This window comes from Bidens hawaiensis, unplaced genomic scaffold (genome assembly GCF_021521415.1).
Source record: "Bidens hawaiensis isolate Kalapana, Puna unplaced genomic scaffold, B.hawaiensis_p1.1 tig00019791_1, whole genome shotgun sequence".
NCBI lineage: Eukaryota > Viridiplantae > Streptophyta > Magnoliopsida > Asterales > Asteraceae > Bidens > Bidens hawaiensis.
The window spans coordinates 295001-314549 of NW_027493002.1; the positions used below are offsets into that span (position 1 = coordinate 295001).

Sequence of the window (19549 nt, forward strand, 5' to 3'; positions counted from 1 at the left end):
TGTTTGTGTTAAAAGCTCTTGGCATGAATCTCTAAGTTCGCTCGTTGGCCATGATCCTCTTGTGCATGTTGGCCATTGCGTACCTCCCTTGTTAATTCTTAGCCTCTTGTCAAGTCTTATACCTAGTCTACAAAACCACAATTTACTAACTCACAATCTTTTTAGCCTAAGTTATTATCATATAATCGCTTACTCTGATACGACTTGCCATTAACTAGTCTTCCCAAGCTTACATACAATATATTTAGTAGTATATATAAGTCAGCTGACTCAATACTCGCAATAATTAATGGTCATCTAAACATCACTTCGTATTGCTTCTAATAACAACTACAAGAAAGCAGAATAAGGTGTGCTAAGGGGATGACTACATAGGTTCCAAACTTTTTGAGGGAAACTTTTTCCCTCATGAATGAAAATGTAAAACAATAGACATGTCTTACTAGTTCAGTATAATGTGAGCATAGCTCAATGGCAGAGCACTTACGTCACATGCCTAAGATATAAGGATCAAATTGTATTTTGCTACGATAATTTGTTTTTATTTTTATAATCAATGTTCTTATATTAATGAATATTTTTGGTATAATTAGTTTCTATTTTAAAAGCTCGTTTCTACTAGTCGTACAGGGTTTCTAAAATCTTAGAAGGACAACCCGCAAAAGCGTTTTACAAATTACATTCAACATGTATAGTGTAAAATGAAGCCACCCTTATACGATTGTTGTTCATGATGCTATATAATCTCTTTAATCTAAATTCCTATATACAAGAGTAGGGATTTTAAGGAAGTTTTGATACAGTTTAGACACTCCTTAAATATTTCACACCCTTTATCTATATTTAAATTCTTTTAACGCTTTCTTTTTACACCAATATAATTTTTTCTGAAATTCTTATTCTTTATCTATATTTGATACAACTCTCCTACCTCTTTCAGATCAAATTGAGGTTTTAATTCAATATTTACATTGGAGTTGGCATTTTAGTCCTATGACATTGGGTTAATGGATAATGGTTAAGGTTTGAGATCTTATGGTCTTTAGTTTGAAACCTGACTAAATAAGGTTTTCTATTCCTTTTTGATGTTGTTCATGAGTGAGTCGGACTTGTAACATTAAAACCAGTACGAATGATTGGCATATCATTTCGGAAGACTCATCCAAATATCTGGGTGGTAAAGAAAATTAAAAAAAAAATGAATATTTATGTTAAACTAAATTAGAGTTTTGAACAATGATAGAATATTCTAGAATATAAATGATTTTTTATACTTTTGCGTAGTGGAGTGGAGTGAATAACAAAGTGGATCTTCGTATGAGGTGGAATCCAGTTGTATTGGGGACCACGTTAGTGTTTCTAAGTACACCATCAACCGTACATATAATCTTCTTTTTCTTCGTCATTATGATATTCAATATTTAATTGAAAAAAAATAATAATATAGATTTCAAAACAAGAAATGACAATGTTAAAACGTACTCCGAAAATCTCTGTTCTATAAATAAAAACACATCATGTATTCTTCGATTTCTAAATTGAGATTTGAGACTTAGGTAAGAGTTAGATCGGTTCATGTTCTAACCAGATGTTTGATCTTTTGTGCTTTTTAGTTGCGTCATTCTCATTTGAGTCGCTGGTTCAATCAGCTAGACTGGTTATGACCTCACCCTAAACTTCATGATATCTAAAACTGATATGCATACAAATTAGCATGGTATTGCTCAAACTTCTTAAGTTTTTGTTAGAGATGCCATTTTAGGAAAATGAAAAGAAAAGAAAAACATTTATAACAATAGTTCGAGTAAACGAATATGTGTGTTTCAAGTGACCAGATTGGGTATAACTACTCGTCTCGTACCTACATAAAAACTTTAAACTAATTATATTGCCCGATTTCATAAAAAAAATAACCATCCCAAATATTTTGGTCATCAAGTTTGCCCACTACTTCGAGTCGTCTATTTGCTATCCTAGTCATCGTTATTTGCATCAATTTTCATAAGATTTTATAAACCCAATTTGACATGTAATGAGTTTTCAATCATACTAAACATCATAGTATAATAGACTTTATAGAAATAATGATATTAATTTAGTGACATTAAGAAACTATTTAAGCATGTTTTAAGATTGACGCATTCCTAATAATCTAATATACATTATGCGACAATGATGTGCAATAGTGTGTCCTTATCTATCATGTTTTTGTTGTTCGGTATCTAGGAAATTGTCATGTTAGGTGAAAATTGTAATTTTATGAATTGTATTATTGTGAATTTACATGAAAAAAATAATGTTTTAGTAAAAGGTTACGTCAAGTAGTTTTTGTTAAATAATTAAAACTATTATTTAATGATCTAATAAATATATTCCTTTTAAATAATAGTACCCTAAAACGAATTTATATATAATATTTATATACCACAAACGATTAAACTGAGAAAAAACTAGTTGCATTGTACGTGTGAAATGTACATAAACCGTCAAAAGTCGAACGTACTAACTAAATCAAAGTAAATCGGCCGGTTTAATCAATCTAATAGTTTAACAGCTCAGTTTTGTCATTTAACAGAATGACCGAGTGTTTGAATTTGGTATTGCTCATGTAAGCTAAACCGATTGTATATCCTTTAGTATTTTTTTAAAATACATTTATGTAAGCAGGGGCAGACCCACATAGACGAGATTGGTGTCCCAAGACCCTAATGTTTTTGAAAAAGTACCTAGAAGCGGTATATTAACTTTTTGAAAGACACCATTTAAATTTAAATTAGTAGTTGGAACCCATAGTACAAATGTGTATCAAGTTGAGTGGTAACATTCTGGTATTCCAACTGAAATGTTGCGTGTTCAAGTCTTAAAGACAAAGATTTTTTTTTATGTTTTCATGTTTTTTGTTTATTTCTTTGTAAATTTCTACCCAATATTATTAGTTTATTGGGGTTTTAAAGTTGCAGCAACAACCAAACATAATGCATCAGAGGCAGAAGCTAAACATACGAATACGATTGAAACCACCTAACAAGTCACAACCGCTTCGCCTGCTCGCCTAGCTCCTCTACTGCTCCGGCCTCCGCCCCTCTTTTTATTATGATATTGTTTTTATTATATTCCTTGTCTCGACCCGAGAAATCCGAACACCGAAAAATTGGGACCCGCTGATAAAAATCTTGGGCCTGTCACTGTATGTAAGTATATGTATTATGTTAATAGACCATCTTTATAAATGATAATTCAAAGAATATAAAAAAATCTAGTTTAAATTATTAAAACTAGGTAGTCTGGTTAATTAACCAACCCGACCTCCGACAGGTTTGATTTGTGATATCCAGATACGAAATTAAGTGTTAGACCCAAACCAAAACTAATAGTAATCTGACTGGTTGTGCATAATATAAAACAGAAACGTGTAGGATTGTAAAAGTAAGAAGGAAAAGGACTTATCATGCAAATATAAGCACCAAATTACAATTTAGGCATCATTTGCTTATATTATATGTAAAGTTGCAAAGGGAAGATGCTCCTATCAACTTATCGCGTAGTGCCCTTCCCATCCCACCCACCCACCCACCCACCGACACTTTTATCTACTGATTATTCTTTTATCTGCCGTGAAAGATTCTAGCTTTTTTTCTTCTTTTTCTAATTATATTATATACAATTATTTACTACTTTATATTGCAAATTTAAAACAAACTATTAATTGTATTAATTTGGTGATTTCATGTCGGCTCGTCCAAACACTATGGAGTGTAATCTCTTCGTGGTGTAAGGTGTCTTTTATATTTGCTTTCTCGGTTAAAGACTTGCTAGAATTACATCGGTTCTCCCACTTCCTAAAGCGTAGGGGTGGCAATCTTGACCCAAACCCTTTCAAATGAGTCAATTTGAGTTGTTTTAAAAGTTAAATAAGTTGGTTTAGGTAAAATGTTTTAAATAAATGGGTCAAAATAAGTCATTTGAAATTTCATCCTTTTATTTTCGAGTCAAAATGGGTCGACAAGTTCAAAGAAATGGGTCGATGTGGGTTAATGTCCTAAGGAAATGTGACAGGTTTCGGATCGGAACGGGTTTTCGTACAAGACATGTTTCGGCACGAAACGGGTTTCAGATCGGAACGGGTTTGGTTCAGGTTTCAAGTCAACACGAGTTTTCACCCGTGACGTGTTGGGTTTTGGTTTCTTTTATTTTTTTCTGGTCGATTCCGGACTCGTTTTTGTCCGTTCTTTCAGTTTTGTTTTTCTTCGGTTTGAATTCTTTTAGTTTCGTTTTGATTGATTTTTTCGATTTCGATTGATGTGGTCCGGTTTTGGCTTTTTGTTTCTTTGTGTCATTTTCGTCGATTCTTTCGATTTCGGTTCGATTCTAGATATTTTTTTTATATGGAACGAGGACAACGTATGAAACATTTTAGTGTTTTTACTTTTTTTGTTTATTATTTATATTTTGAGTTATAATTTTTTTATTATTATTTTTGAATATTTTTTTGAGGGTTTTTGATCTTAGTAGAAAACCCTTCAAAAAAAATAATTAAAAAAATCATAATTTAAAATATAAGTAAAAAACAAAAAATCTGAAAAAACTAAAATGTTTCCGCCGTTATTCTCGTTCACAAAAAAAAAAAAAAAAAAAAAAAAAAACTCAAAACCCGGTTTGACCCTAACCTATTTTGACCCAAACCAAAACAACCCTTTTTTAATTGACTCGTTTTGACCCAAACTCATTTTGACTCATACTCGTTTTGACCCATTACTCATTTCAACTCATGACTCGTTCGACCCAACCCAACCCATTTGCCACCTCTACTAAAGCGAAAAGCAAAAGTGTTTAATGCAGTGTTTTTAACAATGACGTGGTGCATTTGGCGCGCGTGAAATGCTCTTGTGTTTGAATTTAAACAGATAAACATTGATAACGCGGTTTGCGAGATTATGGCGCTAATTTTTTTGGGTAAAGAACCGCGGAAAGATCAAGAGTCTCACATGGGAGAAGTTGCGGCCTGGCGGGGCTTTAATTTCTTGTTATAACAGGTGTTTGAGAAGCGTCTCTTGCTTATTTGTTGGTGTTTATTATTGTATAACGTATGGGGGTGGTGTTTGTTCTTTATTTTGTTTCTAGTGTCTTGCTTGTAATGATGGTTGTTTAAATTAATTAAGTTTTAGTTGGTCGTTCAAAAAATATAATTGTATTACTATAATTTTTAATGTTTGATGAGTCAATTAAATGTCTTCTTATGTATTATAAAAAATGTTAACTTAATATTATTTACTAGGTTAGGTACCAGTGTCTTACACGGGTTGAACAACTTAATTCCTGTAAGTGATAACTTTATTAATAAAAGAATGATAAATAAAGTTAAGTATTACATTAAATAAGTACGAAGTTAAATTAGAACTACAATTCACAAACTTAAAAACAAATCATAAATCTCTAAATATTTATTTCGATACAACATTAGATGATACACTAAAATTATGGTAACAACTAAAGTAAATCAATAAGGCGAGGGGCTTGCGAATTAGGACTGAGGTTTATTTAGAGAGAAAAAATGACAAAACTGTCCATCACGTGAGGGGCACGATGATGGGTTTAACGACCAGACTTGACGGGGTTAATGAATTCAGGTTTAATTGCAAGTGAAATGAAATCACATGAACGAAAATAACAAATTTGAAATTATTATACTAAAACCGCAGATTTGGACAAACCACATGAATGAAACCGTAGCTTACTCTAAATAGTATAATGAAAATATAAACGGTACAATCAGAACACTACGAACCAGTCATCAATGGAAGAACGCTTTCGATCAGTCGAAGAATGTGTAGTAAAAGAGAATCAATAAGGTTTTGATCGGCAATATATGGATAGAAAGAAAGATATTACAGTTAGAAGGGAAAAGAAGGCGGGTCGGGTTCGGTTAAAGATCCACGAGTTTTTAACAATGAACCCGCTAAGTACGTTTTAGGAGCTAAAATGTTTCATATATCTGTAAATGTTTTCTTATATATATATATATATATATAAATGATATAAATTTATATAAGACAAGTTAAATAATGAAAATGTTCGATTTATAAAAATGGTTTATAAACAAACCTATTTTTTAAAGAAAATATGTTCTGTAAAAGTAATTATGGAAATCATTAAGCAAATTATATAAAAAGAACTTTGAAAATATATGTATAACTAATGTGTAATTAATAGGAGAGAGAGAGACGGGAAGAAATAATAAAAGTGCATAAGAAAAAAACATGTGGCAAAAGAAAACCTTTATTTATTATATAGTATATGTAATATAATAATTATAGCAATTAGGGTTTCTTGTAATATAATAATTATATTTAAATAATACAATTTAATTGTGTACTATAATACTGTATAGTGATATATAGGGAAAAGATCCAATACAATAATGCCTTGACGTACATTACGTACGCGAATCCATTTTTTCACGAAACGATCAATGAAATCACATCCAAACATCTCGGAATCGTCAATACATATCCAATTAATCATTGGTTCACCGAAAAAACAGTTTTGGATGGTTAATCGATCAATTTTTCACTTTTTTTTCACGAAGACCGTTTATGAGCATTTGCTGAGCGTTTAAGTTTTGTGAGCGTTTCTGAGCGTTTTAGGTTTTTGCCTTTGTTTTTTGTCTTTGAGTGTCTCACGTACCTATCATACGTTAAGGCATTAGCGTACAATAACTGCACTGGTGATATATATCAAGGAGAAAGCTAAGTAATTCATTTGGAATGACGTTTTATTCAAAATGATAGCCAACCAATTTATTAAAAGATGTGTACCGGGTGAAAAAATTCAATAAGTTTTACCACATGGGCGTTTTTGTGCATGTGGAGATTATGTTAATATAAAGAAAACATGACATCGTATTTTATCGTATTCACAACTACAATATATTAGTGAACGTGTTTATTGTTGCCGGGGGTGGCTGATAACTATTGTGGGGTGAAGTACAAGCCTGGGTCTTCAAAAATAGGGTCTTATTTTCTCAAAATTATATATATCAAAGCAATTGGTTGGACTTATAGAAACAAAGTTACGAGACAAAGAATGAACAAATGAAAGGGCATTTTTTAGAATTCAAAATAATTGGTTGTGTCTATAGCCACCTTTGATTAGGGGTGAGCAATGGTTGAACTTTTAATCAAACCGAAAACTAACGAAACCAAATTTAAATTAATTGAATTAACTGAAAAACAGTTATTGTTAATTTTTGTATTCTTGGTTAACCGAAAGTTACCGAACCGAGCTATTCACATTTTCATATATGTCTAGTTTTTTACGCTTCCATTTCATTTATTTCATGTTTTATACTACCACTGATTATATAAATACCACAATCAATTGCCTCCATTTATATATTTATATCTACATTTCATGTATTTATGCATTAAAAAAAACTTCATGTAGCCATTTAATGTATTTTTAAGTAAATTTTTAGTCACGTTTGATTTTGGTTATTAACTGAAATTAACCGAATAAAAAACCGAATAATCGATCCGATTAAGCGAAATACAATTGGTTAATTTGGTTGAGGTTAATAACTGAGCTGAACCATGCACAACTTTATACTCGAAGTCTATGACCACAATATCGCTATTCATTATGATCGTAAACAAAATAATATTTTTGTTATGAGAAGAGCCTCAATTTTAAAATTTGATTGGCGTACTTAAAATTTTTGAGACGACTAGATTATCCCAATTTATACTTATGATGTGATGTATGTAAATTTTGGTGCCTCATGGTTATAAATACGATAGTTTTTTTTAAACGGCCAACTAAAAATTTCATATATATAAGTATAATTGGTTAACATGACTCACTTTACATCCACGGAAAAAGAACACAACACACAAAACACCTAGCTTTTATGGTTACAAATTAAACATACACCAACCCTCCCAGGATAAGCTAGACAACCTAGACCGATTCTTCACCCATAAATAACCAAGTGTCTTTATATCCCCCACCACACTTGCGAGATGAACCAGTCTCGCGTTAAAAATCAACTCGTTTCTAGCTTTCCAAATGCTCCATATCGATACAAGACAGATTGCATGCCATACTTTCCTTTTTACCTTTGCGAAGCCCGAATACATGTACAACTCCAATAAATCTCCAACGCAAAAAGCGTATACCGAAGATTGCCCACACCAAGATGAGATAACTTGCCAAACATCTTGCGCGAACCGACACGAAATAAAAATATGCTCCACCGTTTCGTCTAACTCCCCACACATGGGGCATAAAACGGACCCATGATGGATGTTCCTCCTTGCCAAGGCCACCAAAGTCGGTAACCTCTCCAAGCTCGCTCGCCATGCAAGTAAACACACCTTTTTTGGGACCCAGTAATTCCAAGAAAATGAATAACCATGAGATATTTGGACCTGATCCTCCATTTTTTGTTTTAGACTCTTCACAGAGAACTCATTTGACCCATTTAAATCCCAACATAACCTATCTTTGCTTGACCCAATTCGAACCCTTTCACATATTGTAAGGAGCGATCTTAATTCGTCCACCTCTTCCACCGACGTTGGTTGTCTTGCCCAGTTCCACACCCCACATACATCACCTTCATACATTATCAAACGGTCTGCAACCCTCGCCAATTTTTCGTTTTCAAGGGAAAAAAGAACCGAAAAACGATCCTCCCCGGTACAATTATCAATCCAAAATAAAGGAATCACCCCGTCACCGACAACAAATCTCATATTCGACCACAAACTAATATCCAACGAGTTGAAATCCAATTGAAGTTTACCAATATTCCGCCATGGGCTCACCAAAGACAACCTACACGGAATAAAGTTCCAAGATCTAGTCGTATTATGAATCGACCAAACCACGTTTCTCCAAAGCCCCTTTTTTTCTCCTTTAAACCTCTATAAATACGATAGTTATTTTAGTTATTTGATGCGATTCACTATACACAAGAACTTTTATGGAATTAATGTTTTTTATTTTATTTTGACGAACACACTTTTGACATGGGTTTAAAACAAGATTAAGGTTGTAAAAAAGAGTGAATTATAAAAATGTTAAATTCAAATTGAAATTTGTTAGAAACAAAGCGACACGTAGCAGAAATAACTAACACGTCGGTACAAACGAATATCACATGTAAACTAGAAATAGACACGACAATTTTAACATGGCTTGGTTCCAACGAGAGACCTTCATCCCAGGTTGCAACTAGAGTTATGCTTATCTGCTTGAAACCAAAAAATACAATTACAGAAGATGATATATATAGAGAGAGATTAACTAGGTTAACAACCTAATTAACCAGAAATCATAATCAAATACAAGCCCGAGCCCTTGTTCTCCTTATCACCAATTTGAGTCTAAACCCAAAACCCAATACCGGTCCAAAACTTTCACAAACTTAACAAAATCAGTCTCAAATAGAAATATTAAAATTTCTATTTTTATAATGGATTTTTTTCCGTAACCTTCATATATCTTAATAAGAAACGTTATCAACTTGTTTGTCATTTATCTACTTTAATCCCTCCTCGTATTCCTGAGTAACTTCTACTTTTAATGAGACCAACTACAAGACACGATCTTTTTTAAATTGTAGGAATGACTTAGACCAGTGTATTGACAAAATTGGAATAAACAACGGATGACAACATTGTTGGTGAACAATATTTTTCAAGATAGATTACAGTAAAAGAAAATAATAATAATAATAATAATAATAATAATAATAATAATAATAAAAAAAAAAAAAAAAGATGATCAACAATCGATAATAATATTCAAAGTAGGGATATAACAACTAACAAACAAACTTAAAAATAAATGATAAATAAAAAGATTATAAATATAATAGAAAATAAGCTCAGTTAAAATATCCTTAAGCTGGACTTTCAAAGCAACGTGTACCTTAAAACGAAGTTTACACATTGAGCATACGAGAAACCTTGATAAGAGTTTCATCACTTCAAGATTCGCTCTTTTGTATTATTTTCATTCAGATTATTCGTCTACACGCGTATAAATTGTGTCACAGTTTTTATATTTATGTTGGCGCCAGATTCTTGCATATCACTCCTGCGTTTGTCATCATTGTTTTTAAAATTCTAAGCCGATGCCCAATTTGTAATTATGTTGTTAATTTAATATAAAATATAAGGGGAAAGTAAATATGGTGTTGTAAACTGTCTAAACTTACACAAAAAATCCACCAAAACTACGTAGTTTTGATAAAAACTTAAGTAATTCATGTTTAACAAATCCCTAAAAAAACTTAAACACCTAAATCTCATTTTGTATCTTCCTTCATCCCTGCACATTAACAAGTAACAACTCTTTCCCGAATGAAGATTTATGAATCCTTGCACATTAACAGCTCAATTTCAAATGAAGATTTATGAAGATGAAGATAGTATAAAGCAATTAATCATTCAAACGTGATGGTATATCATATATTTCCTGGATTAATCGATCAGGTTTTTCATTAATCAATAGTAATAAACCTAAATTCGATAGGATTAAATCTAAATTCTTCCATTCACGATCAAACTTCTCTTTAAATTATTAGATAAGATCAACAAATTGGCTATGCAATAAAAATGAGATTGGGGAGAGTTATGACAGAAAACAATTCATTAGTTTAGGATGAAAGAATTGACGATGAGGAAGAATGGATGAATTTGGTGCTTTCTTTTTGGGTATATAGGGTTTTTTATTCTTTCTTAATTTTTATCTATCAAAACTACATAGTTTTGGTGGGTTTTCGTGTAAGTTTGTACGGTTGACAACACCGTATTCACTTTCCCCAAAATATAAACCCTAAAAGAAACGGCGGCAATTCCTGACTCGACACATAAAATAAAGGTTTTGGGTTAGCTGACACATCTCGTTTAAAAAGCGGGTCGACTTGAACATGACTCGATAAAAAGTGGGTTGACATGTTAATTTTTGAAGAATTTTTTAAAAGTTAATATTTTATTTTTAGAGACAAAAAGTGATAAATTTTAAAGTTATATACTTAGATCTTTATTTTTTCATATATCTATTATCCTTGAAAGGTAAAACTAACTTATTTTAAACTACTTTTATTTATTCCTCATTTTCAACATTTTTAGTTTATTAGTTTTAACTGTCTATTATGTTATATTCTTATTTTGAGCTTGATATGTAAAACTAAGTTGGTTAATTGGAAATGAGAGATAAATAAGAAAAAAACAATAAGATATAATATCTTGAGCTCAATATGTTTTATTTGTATAAAAGTAATTAATTGTTTAATTTGTTAGTAAGTCACTAGGTATCTAGCTATTATAATAAAAGAAAATAACTGGGACATGTGCCACCTGGAGATTCATTCGTAGTCTAAATATCTCGCTCAAATTATTCTTTTATATTTTCTGAAAACATATTTATATCAATGTAATCAAACATATCATTTAATCATTTGATCAAACTTATTTACCTAAATTATAGGGATTAATAATTTGTGAGTATTTATATCAGTATAATCAAAACATTTATATGTTTAGTGAAATCATATCGACTTTTTTTTATTAAATCAATTTATATACACTTTTGAACGTACGAAATAATTGTGATAAAATTTAATGAACGATATTATAGGTGTAAGACGATAAAGATAAGAATAAATTATAAATGGATAATTTTTTTCAAATATTTATTCAACCTTCATGGATCCATGGAGTTTCCATCAATCTCTTTCGAAACTGTAATACAAAAACGTGTTTTATTAAAAATAATTTTATATAATATGTTTTTTTGTCATTCATAATGAAATATTTTATCATCTTTTATTAGAATTTACTATTTCATTAAAGAAATATAATTTCAACTTATAAAATCATTAGGTGTATCTTTTTCGTGATTATGAAAAAATTTAACTGGGGACACGTGTCACTTAGAGATTCATTCCTAGCCTAAATTTCCCGCTCAAATTATTCTTTAATATTAATTGAAAACATATCTTTGTCAGCGTACTCAAAACATATCAATAAATAATATAATCAAACTTAATTACCTTTATTATAGATTAATAATACGTGGGTATTTATGTCAATATAATCAAAATATTTATACCTTTAACGAAATCATATCGACTTTTTTGTATTAAATCAATTTATATACACTTTTTAATGTATAAGATTTTTTTATTAAATCAATTTATATACACTTTTTAATGTATGAGATGAATGTGGTAAAATTTAATGAACGATATTTATATTTGTAAGACGATAAAAATAAGAATAAATTTTGAATATATAACAAATTTATTCTCACATATTCATTCAACCTTCATGAATCTATGGAGTTTCCATCAATCTCTTTCGAAACTATAATACAAAAACATGTTTAATTAATAACAAATTTATATAAGATGTTTTTTTTGTGTCATTTATAATGAAATATTTTATCATCCTTTGTAATAATTCACTATTTCATTAAAAAAAATATAATTACAACTATAAAATCTTTAAGTGTATCTTTTTTGTTTCTCTGAAAAAATTGCGTGAGAATACCCCGTATTCATATACATATATATGTATATATATATATAATTCATTAGAAAATATGATTTGAACTTACAAAACCATTTAACTTGATAGTGAAAATACCCTATATAGGTTTTTTTAAAATATAATTAATTAATTTTTAAAGCTTAATTGTATTTCTTATTAAACACTCTTTGTGGTGTTTATGTATCACACGAGTTCTAATCTAACAAAAAACAAATTTAAACTTATCAATGTGACATACATGAACAAATACATGCGACTGTACACATCAGCAACCGATTAAAAAAAAAACTAAATCGGGACTTTTGTCACGTGAAATCGTCAATATTCTGCCATCTCCTCTCCTTTATATATACACCCCACTCCACTTCAAATAACATTAGATTCAGAACACCCCAGAAGCCCTCTTTCCACCATTACACACAACCACCACCCAACCTATACATACAAATCCCTATATCTATATATCACCAACAGAATTAATATATACGATCGGCTGGGTTAGGGCGTGGTGGTACATCAACTATACGCACACAGCAGAATTGCTTCTGTATGTCAGTAGATTGTACGCACTGCTGCAGCTACTACTACGGTGCATTTGGTGAGCTTGCTAACCCTCTGCAATGGCCTCAGCTTCGCAAAAGACGTCGCATTCTTCCCTTGATTCCGACCGCCGTCAGATTGTCCCCGCCGCCGCATCATCCGCCGTCGTCGTCGTCGATGATTGGACTAACGACGATCGGAAACTGCCGATCAATTCCGTCATCAATTCCACTGATCCTTCAACCAAAGGTAGTTACTATTGATTATTTGTGAGTAAATTGTGCGCTTATTGTACGTATTTGTATAGGTTTACGATTTTAATATCGATCATATGTTAACCTAATTTACTATACGGAGATGTGTACGATTATATATTATACGTATACGTATAATACCTAATTTATACGTATACGTATACATATGTGTGTGGATTATTGGATAATGATTAATCTGGTGATATATGAGTTGGACTAATTAATGGATAGTGTGCTTCTCTGTGTAGATTCAAACAATTATGTGTACTAATACATGGTAACTAAATTTATTTTATACGTATATGTATACATATGTGTATTGATTAGTAGATAATCATTTATCTGGTGATATATGAGTTGGATTATGGATAATGGATGTACAAAATTTGGAGTGTACTTCTTCTATGGGTAGATTCAGACAATTATTATATGTCAGATCTTGATGTTTGTTGGTGAGTTTCGTCAACATCTGTTTCTTTTTGGTTGTCAACCTTTGGTGGTGGGGCTTACCTGAATTGTCATCTCTATATATTTAATTATTCAAATGGATTTGTCAAATCAAAGAAAAAAACAATCTACTGATCTACTTTTAGATCCTTTCAATTGCAAGGTTTTTAAAGTTGTTATAAGTGATAAGACAGACTGTAAGGATGGTTATTGATTTGATTATTATTTATTTGCTACAATTTTTTATACAGAGTATTTGTTGTGAGTTGTGACCATCAGGGCACTGTTTTTCTAGATTATATGTTCTATGCCTTTTGTTTGACAATACCTTAAACATTAGATGTGAGATAAGGTGTTCAGTATTTCATAGTTCATACTAACCTATATGCTGATCTGGGTTGCATTCATTTAAATGAAATTGTGTTTCTTTTAGTTACAATAGTCATAACTTTATTTTACACCTAATAAGCTCTTCAAACAAAGGGGACAACATCTTATGGACTTTTATCTTCAAGTTATTAATCATCTTCTATATTGAATATGCTGCTCGACTGCACTTGTGTTTCTTATTTTTTTCACTACATCACTAGACAATAACAGTCTTTTGACCTACCCTTTGTCTATTCTACACACAATTTAGGTTAACATGATAATGTCGTATAGCAGCCATTGAAAAGTGGAGGCTGGTTCAATTATGTTAAAAGATGTTTAGTCTCACTTTACATGTGAATTTATATGCTATAATATGTAGCTTTTTGACTCACAAGTTGCTGTATAAACCTCTTATTGGTGTGAGACTCCTTTTGGTTTTGCTTTCCCTATCGTTTATCCACTAATTGAGATGTAATGTTTAGGAATCCAAGTCCTCACAAGGGCTCAAACCAGTCATCCTTTGGACCCATTATCTGCAGCTGAAATCAAAGTAGCTGTTGCAACTGTCAGGGCTGCTGGAGCAACCCCTGAGGTACTAAACAATATTACTAATTTATAGATAAAGCATCAATCCTGGTAATATATCAAAGTGAAAAATATTAACCCCTTTTCTTTTCAGGTCAGAGATGGCATGCGATTTGTGGAAGTGGTTCTATCAGAACCGGATAAAAACATTGTGGCGCTTGCAGATGCCTACTTCTTTCCACCATTCCAACCATCATTGTTACCCAGAAGTAAAGGAGGGGCTGTCATACCTACTAAGCTTCCTCCAAGAAGAGCTCGGCTTGTTGTTTATAATAAGAAATCAAACGAGACGAGTGTATGGATTGTTGAGTTATCGCAAGTGCATGCAGCAACTCGAGGTGGACATCACAGAGGAAAAGTCATATCTTCACGAGTTGTTCTAGATGTTCAACCTCCAATGGTAATCCTGATGCATGTTTTTAATGTTTACATGAGTAATCCTGATGCATGTTTTTAATGTTTACATGATATTGTAGCTTGCTATTTGTTCTCATATTGTTATCCACCACAGGATGCTGTGGAATATGCTGAATGTGAAGCTGTGGTGAAAGATTATCCACCTTTTCGGGAGGCTATGAAGAAAAGGGGAATAGATGATATGGATCTAGTGATGGTTGATGCTTGGTTAGTTGAGAACTTAAAATCATTCGTGAATTTTTAACACAACACAAATTATGTAACTTACACTTACACTTACACTTACACATGCTACATTTTAATGAAACTTATGCAGGTGTGTTGGATACCATGGTGAGGCTGATGCACCTAGCCGTAGACTTGCAAAACCGCTTATATTTTGTAGGACGGAAAGTGACAGTCCAATGGAAAATGGTTACGCACGTCCAGTTGAAGGCATACGTGTTCTAGTCGACATGCAACGGATGACAGTACTCGAATTTGAAGACCAAAAGCTTGTTCCCCTACCACCAGCTGACCCGTTAAGAAACTACACCCCGGGTCATACACGAGGTGGTGTTGACCGTAGCGACGTCAAACCCTTGCAAATTATTCAGCCAGACGGACCTAGTTTCCGGGTGAATGGGCACTATGTTGAGTGGCAGAAGGTAATGTTTGAGGTGTTACATGTATTGGTACTTTCTGGATTGGGTGGGTTGGGTAACAGGTCAAAACGAGTTTAAGTTGAAACAAATTTTTAGTATGGGTTGAAACAGGGCGAGTCTGTTAACCCTGAAACAATTTTTTGTTAATGTTTTAATAAGTTATGACCAATTAATGCATCAACTAAGATTAGGCTCGTAAACGAACCTTGAACAGAGCTTGTTTGTGTTCGCTCAATTTAACTTTTACCTGACAAACGATTGAACACGACATGTTCGTTCGTTAACAGTTTTAACTGAACAGTTCAAAAACGTAAATGAATGAACATAAACAAGCTTAAACTAACGAGCATAAGCGAGCTTAAATGAATAAACGTTCACGAACATAAATGAGCGAACATAAATGAGCGAACGAGAATGTGTTCATGCTCGTTCGTTTTAAATGAACATATTTTTTTGTTCATCGTCTATTGTTTATTAAATAAATGAACATATATGGACTTCCCGCCTAACGGTTCATGAAGTGTTCACTGAACCTTTGGTTCGTTTATAGGCCTGACTAAGTTTAACAAAACTTTGTTATTAACATAACAATCTAAATCTTTGAACAAAACCTATTCCTGAAGTTGCAAGCAATAAAACGCTTTATTCTTATAATGACAATCTAATCATTTGATTCACTACAAAATGGATAGAAATTGGCACCTCTGTATCATTTTATACATCTCTAGTGAGTGATTGTTTTATATTGTTTGGTTTGCAGTGGAACTTCCGTATAGGCTTCACGCCAAGGGAGGGTTTGGTATTACATTCGGTTGCATATGTTGATGGTAGCAGGGGTCGAAGATCAATAGCTCATAGGTTGAGCTTTGTGGAGATGGTTGTACCTTATGGTGATCCAAATGATCCACATTACAGAAAGAATGCATTTGATGCTGGTGAAGATGGCCTTGGAAAAAATGCCCATTCCCTAAAAAAGGTTTGTTCTTGAATAATATACCTTAAATTCCTATGTTACAAGTTAAAATAAAACAAATGTTTATCTCCACAGGGATGCGATTGCTTAGGATATATCAAGTACTTTGATGCACATTTCACAAACTTCATTGGAGGCGTTGAAACGATTGAAAACTGTGTATGTATGCACGAAGAGGATCACGGAATCCTCTGGAAGCATCAAGATTGGAGAACCGGGTTAGCAGAAGTCAGAAGATCTCGACGACTCACGGTTTCTTTTATATGTACTGTTGCAAACTATGAATATGGTTTCTATTGGCACTTTTACCAGGTGATTTTTTAGTTCAAAATTCAGAAAAAAAAGTTTGGATGCTTTATAATTCTGTAATAAATTAATTTATGCATGGTGGTTGCAGGATGGAAAGATTGAAGCTGAAGTTAAACTCACCGGAATCCTGAGCTTAGGTGCTTTGCAGCCAGGAGAAGTTAGAAAGTATGGTACTACTATTGCACCAGGACTGTATGCGCCAGTTCATCAACATTTTTTTGTTGCCCGTATGGACATGGCAGTTGATTGTAAGCCTGGAGAAACATGCAATCAGGTATGCATTATGGCGTTATGCTAAAGTTGTTTCTGTTAAAATTCAGAAAATAAATTACAGTTGTCTCGTGTGTTTTTTTAGGTTGTTGAAGTTGATGTTAAAGTTGAAGAACCGGGAAATGATAATGTTCACAATAATGCATTCTACACACAGGAAACATTGCTTAAATCTGAATCTCAAGCAATGCGAGATTGCAATCAGTTATCTGCTCGTCATTGGATTGTAAGTCTACTAAAGTCAGTTGATATGTTGACTTTGACTTTTCTTACCTATTATTGTTTCTGACTTCTTTTAATTTATTCAGGTGAGACACACAAGGACCGTGAACCGGACGGGTCAGCTGACGGGTTACAAGCTGGTACCTGGTTCAAACTGCTTGCCTTTAGCAGGTTCAGAAGCCAAATTTTTGAGACGGGCCGCGTTTCTGAAGCATAATCTGTGGGTTACACCTTATGCACCCGGTGAGGATTTTCCTGGTGGAGAGTTCCCTAACCAAAACCCGCGTGTTGGTGAAGGTCTGGCCTCGTGGGTCCAGAAAGATCGGTCTCTTGAAGAAACTGATATCGTTCTCTGGTCAGTAAATTGTTATGTTATTCTACTAGTCTATCAAACATTCAATAAGCTATATGTTTTGTCATTATTTTCAATCTTCCAGGTACGTGTTCGGGATCACTCATGTTCCAAGGTTGGAAGACTGGCCAGTGATGCCAGTAGAGCGGATTGGGTTTATGCTTCAGGTATGTTTCATGGAAAATGAGATTATATCTCAATATATTAAAAGAAATTTATCTTATTTTGTATTGTATTTTGTGTGCAGCCACATGGGTTCTTTAACTGCTCCCCGGCTGTAGACGTTCCCCCTGGTGCTTGCGAGTCCGATGTGAAAGACGGTCATGTTAAAGACGGAATTGGACCCAAGCCAGTTTCAAATGGGTTGATGGCCAAGCTTTGATTTGGTCATAAACATTGTAAGATATAATGTGGTGAAACGTTTGGTTAGTTTTGAACCATGGTCTTTTGGTGTGTGTATTCAAACCAGTACAGTTGTTGAACGTTTGTTTTCTTCTTGGTCTTTGCTTGAATAAGTATATGGTATACATGTCCTCTATACATGTGTGCATAGAGGTGGCAACCTTGACCCAAACAATTTCAAATTGGTCAATTTGGGTTGTTTTAAAATTCAAATGAGTTGAATTGGGTCATAGGTTTTAATTAAATGGGTCAAAATGGGTCCACTTGAAATTCCACATTCTTATTTTTGGGTCAAAATGGGTTGACAAATTTAACTACATGGGTCGATGTGGGTTACTGTATTAAGGAAAAGTGACATGTTTGGTTGAAATGGGTTTTAGATTGGAACAATATCGGTTTAGGCTTCGGCTCGGATCAGCTTTCGTGCCGACACGAGTTTTAGCACTGGACGGGTTGGGTTTCGGTTTCTTTCGATTTTCGCACTAGACGGGCCGATTAAGGTTTTTGATTCGTTTTCGTCGACATTTCGGTTTCGGTTAATTTGTCGGGTTTTGTTTTTTTTGTTTTTTTTTTTGATGAACGAGGTTAGCGGTGAAAATATTTTGGTTTTTTTACCTTTTTCGTTATTGTTTATATTTTAAGTTATGATTTTTTATTTGTTTTTTTTTGAATTTTTTTTTGAGTGATTTTGATCTTAATAGAAATCATCAAAAAATATTCAAAAAAATTAATAAAAAAATCATAACTCAAAAAATAAAACAAAAACAAAAAATGTAAAAAAACTAAACGTTTCGTCCGTTGTCCTCGTTCAAAAAAAAATCGACAAATTAACCGAAACTCAAATGCTGACAACAACGAAACAAAAACATGCTGAAACAAGCTGTTAAGTGATGAAAGGAACTGAAAAACTGCTAAAGCAAGCTGTTAAGTGCTGAAACGAGCTGAAAAATCGCTTAAACGAGCTATTTGATGCTAAAACGAACTGAAAAATCGCTTAAACGAGCTGTTACGTGCTGAAATGAACTGAAAAATCGCTTAAACAAGCTGTTACGTGCTAAAACGAACTGAAAAATTGCTTAAACGAGCTGTTACATGCTGAAAGGAACTGAAAAACTGCTTAAACAAGCTGTTACGTGCTGAAACGAAATGAAAAATCGCTTAAACGAGCTGTTACGTGCTGAAACGAACTGAAAAATTGCTTA

At 32.8% G+C, this 19549-nt stretch overlaps 1 protein-coding gene across 1 annotated transcript; it reads left to right on the top strand.

Annotated features, from left to right (window-relative positions):
- The first annotated feature begins 12999 nt into the window (after positions 1-12999).
- LOC143559225 (diamine oxidase [copper-containing] 1, peroxisomal-like) lies at positions 13000-18469 on the top strand. The gene is made up of 12 exons (XM_077047874.1): positions 13000-13349; positions 14656-14765; positions 14853-15158; positions 15270-15382; positions 15492-15822; positions 16580-16795; positions 16868-17104; positions 17190-17375; positions 17457-17597; positions 17680-17948; positions 18031-18112; positions 18193-18469. Exons 1-12 carry the CDS (start codon positions 13181-13183, stop codon positions 18325-18327), a joined length of 2295 nt encoding a protein of 764 aa, XP_076903989.1. The 5' UTR covers positions 13000-13180; the 3' UTR covers positions 18328-18469.
- Positions 18470-19549: the final 1080 nt, after the last annotated feature.

Excerpts from the sequence above, each read along its gene's own strand:
- LOC143559225 (XM_077047874.1), top strand. The coding sequence starts at position 13,181 with ATGGCCTCAGCTTCGCAAAAGACGTCGCATTCTTCCCTTGATTCCGAC. Across the intron at positions 15,159-15,269 it reads TAGATGTTCAACCTCCAATG|GATGCTGTGGAATATGCTGA; the intron begins GTAATCCTGATG and ends TATCCACCACAG. Across the intron at positions 15,823-16,579 it reads ACTATGTTGAGTGGCAGAAG|TGGAACTTCCGTATAGGCTT; the intron begins GTAATGTTTGAG and ends TTTGGTTTGCAG.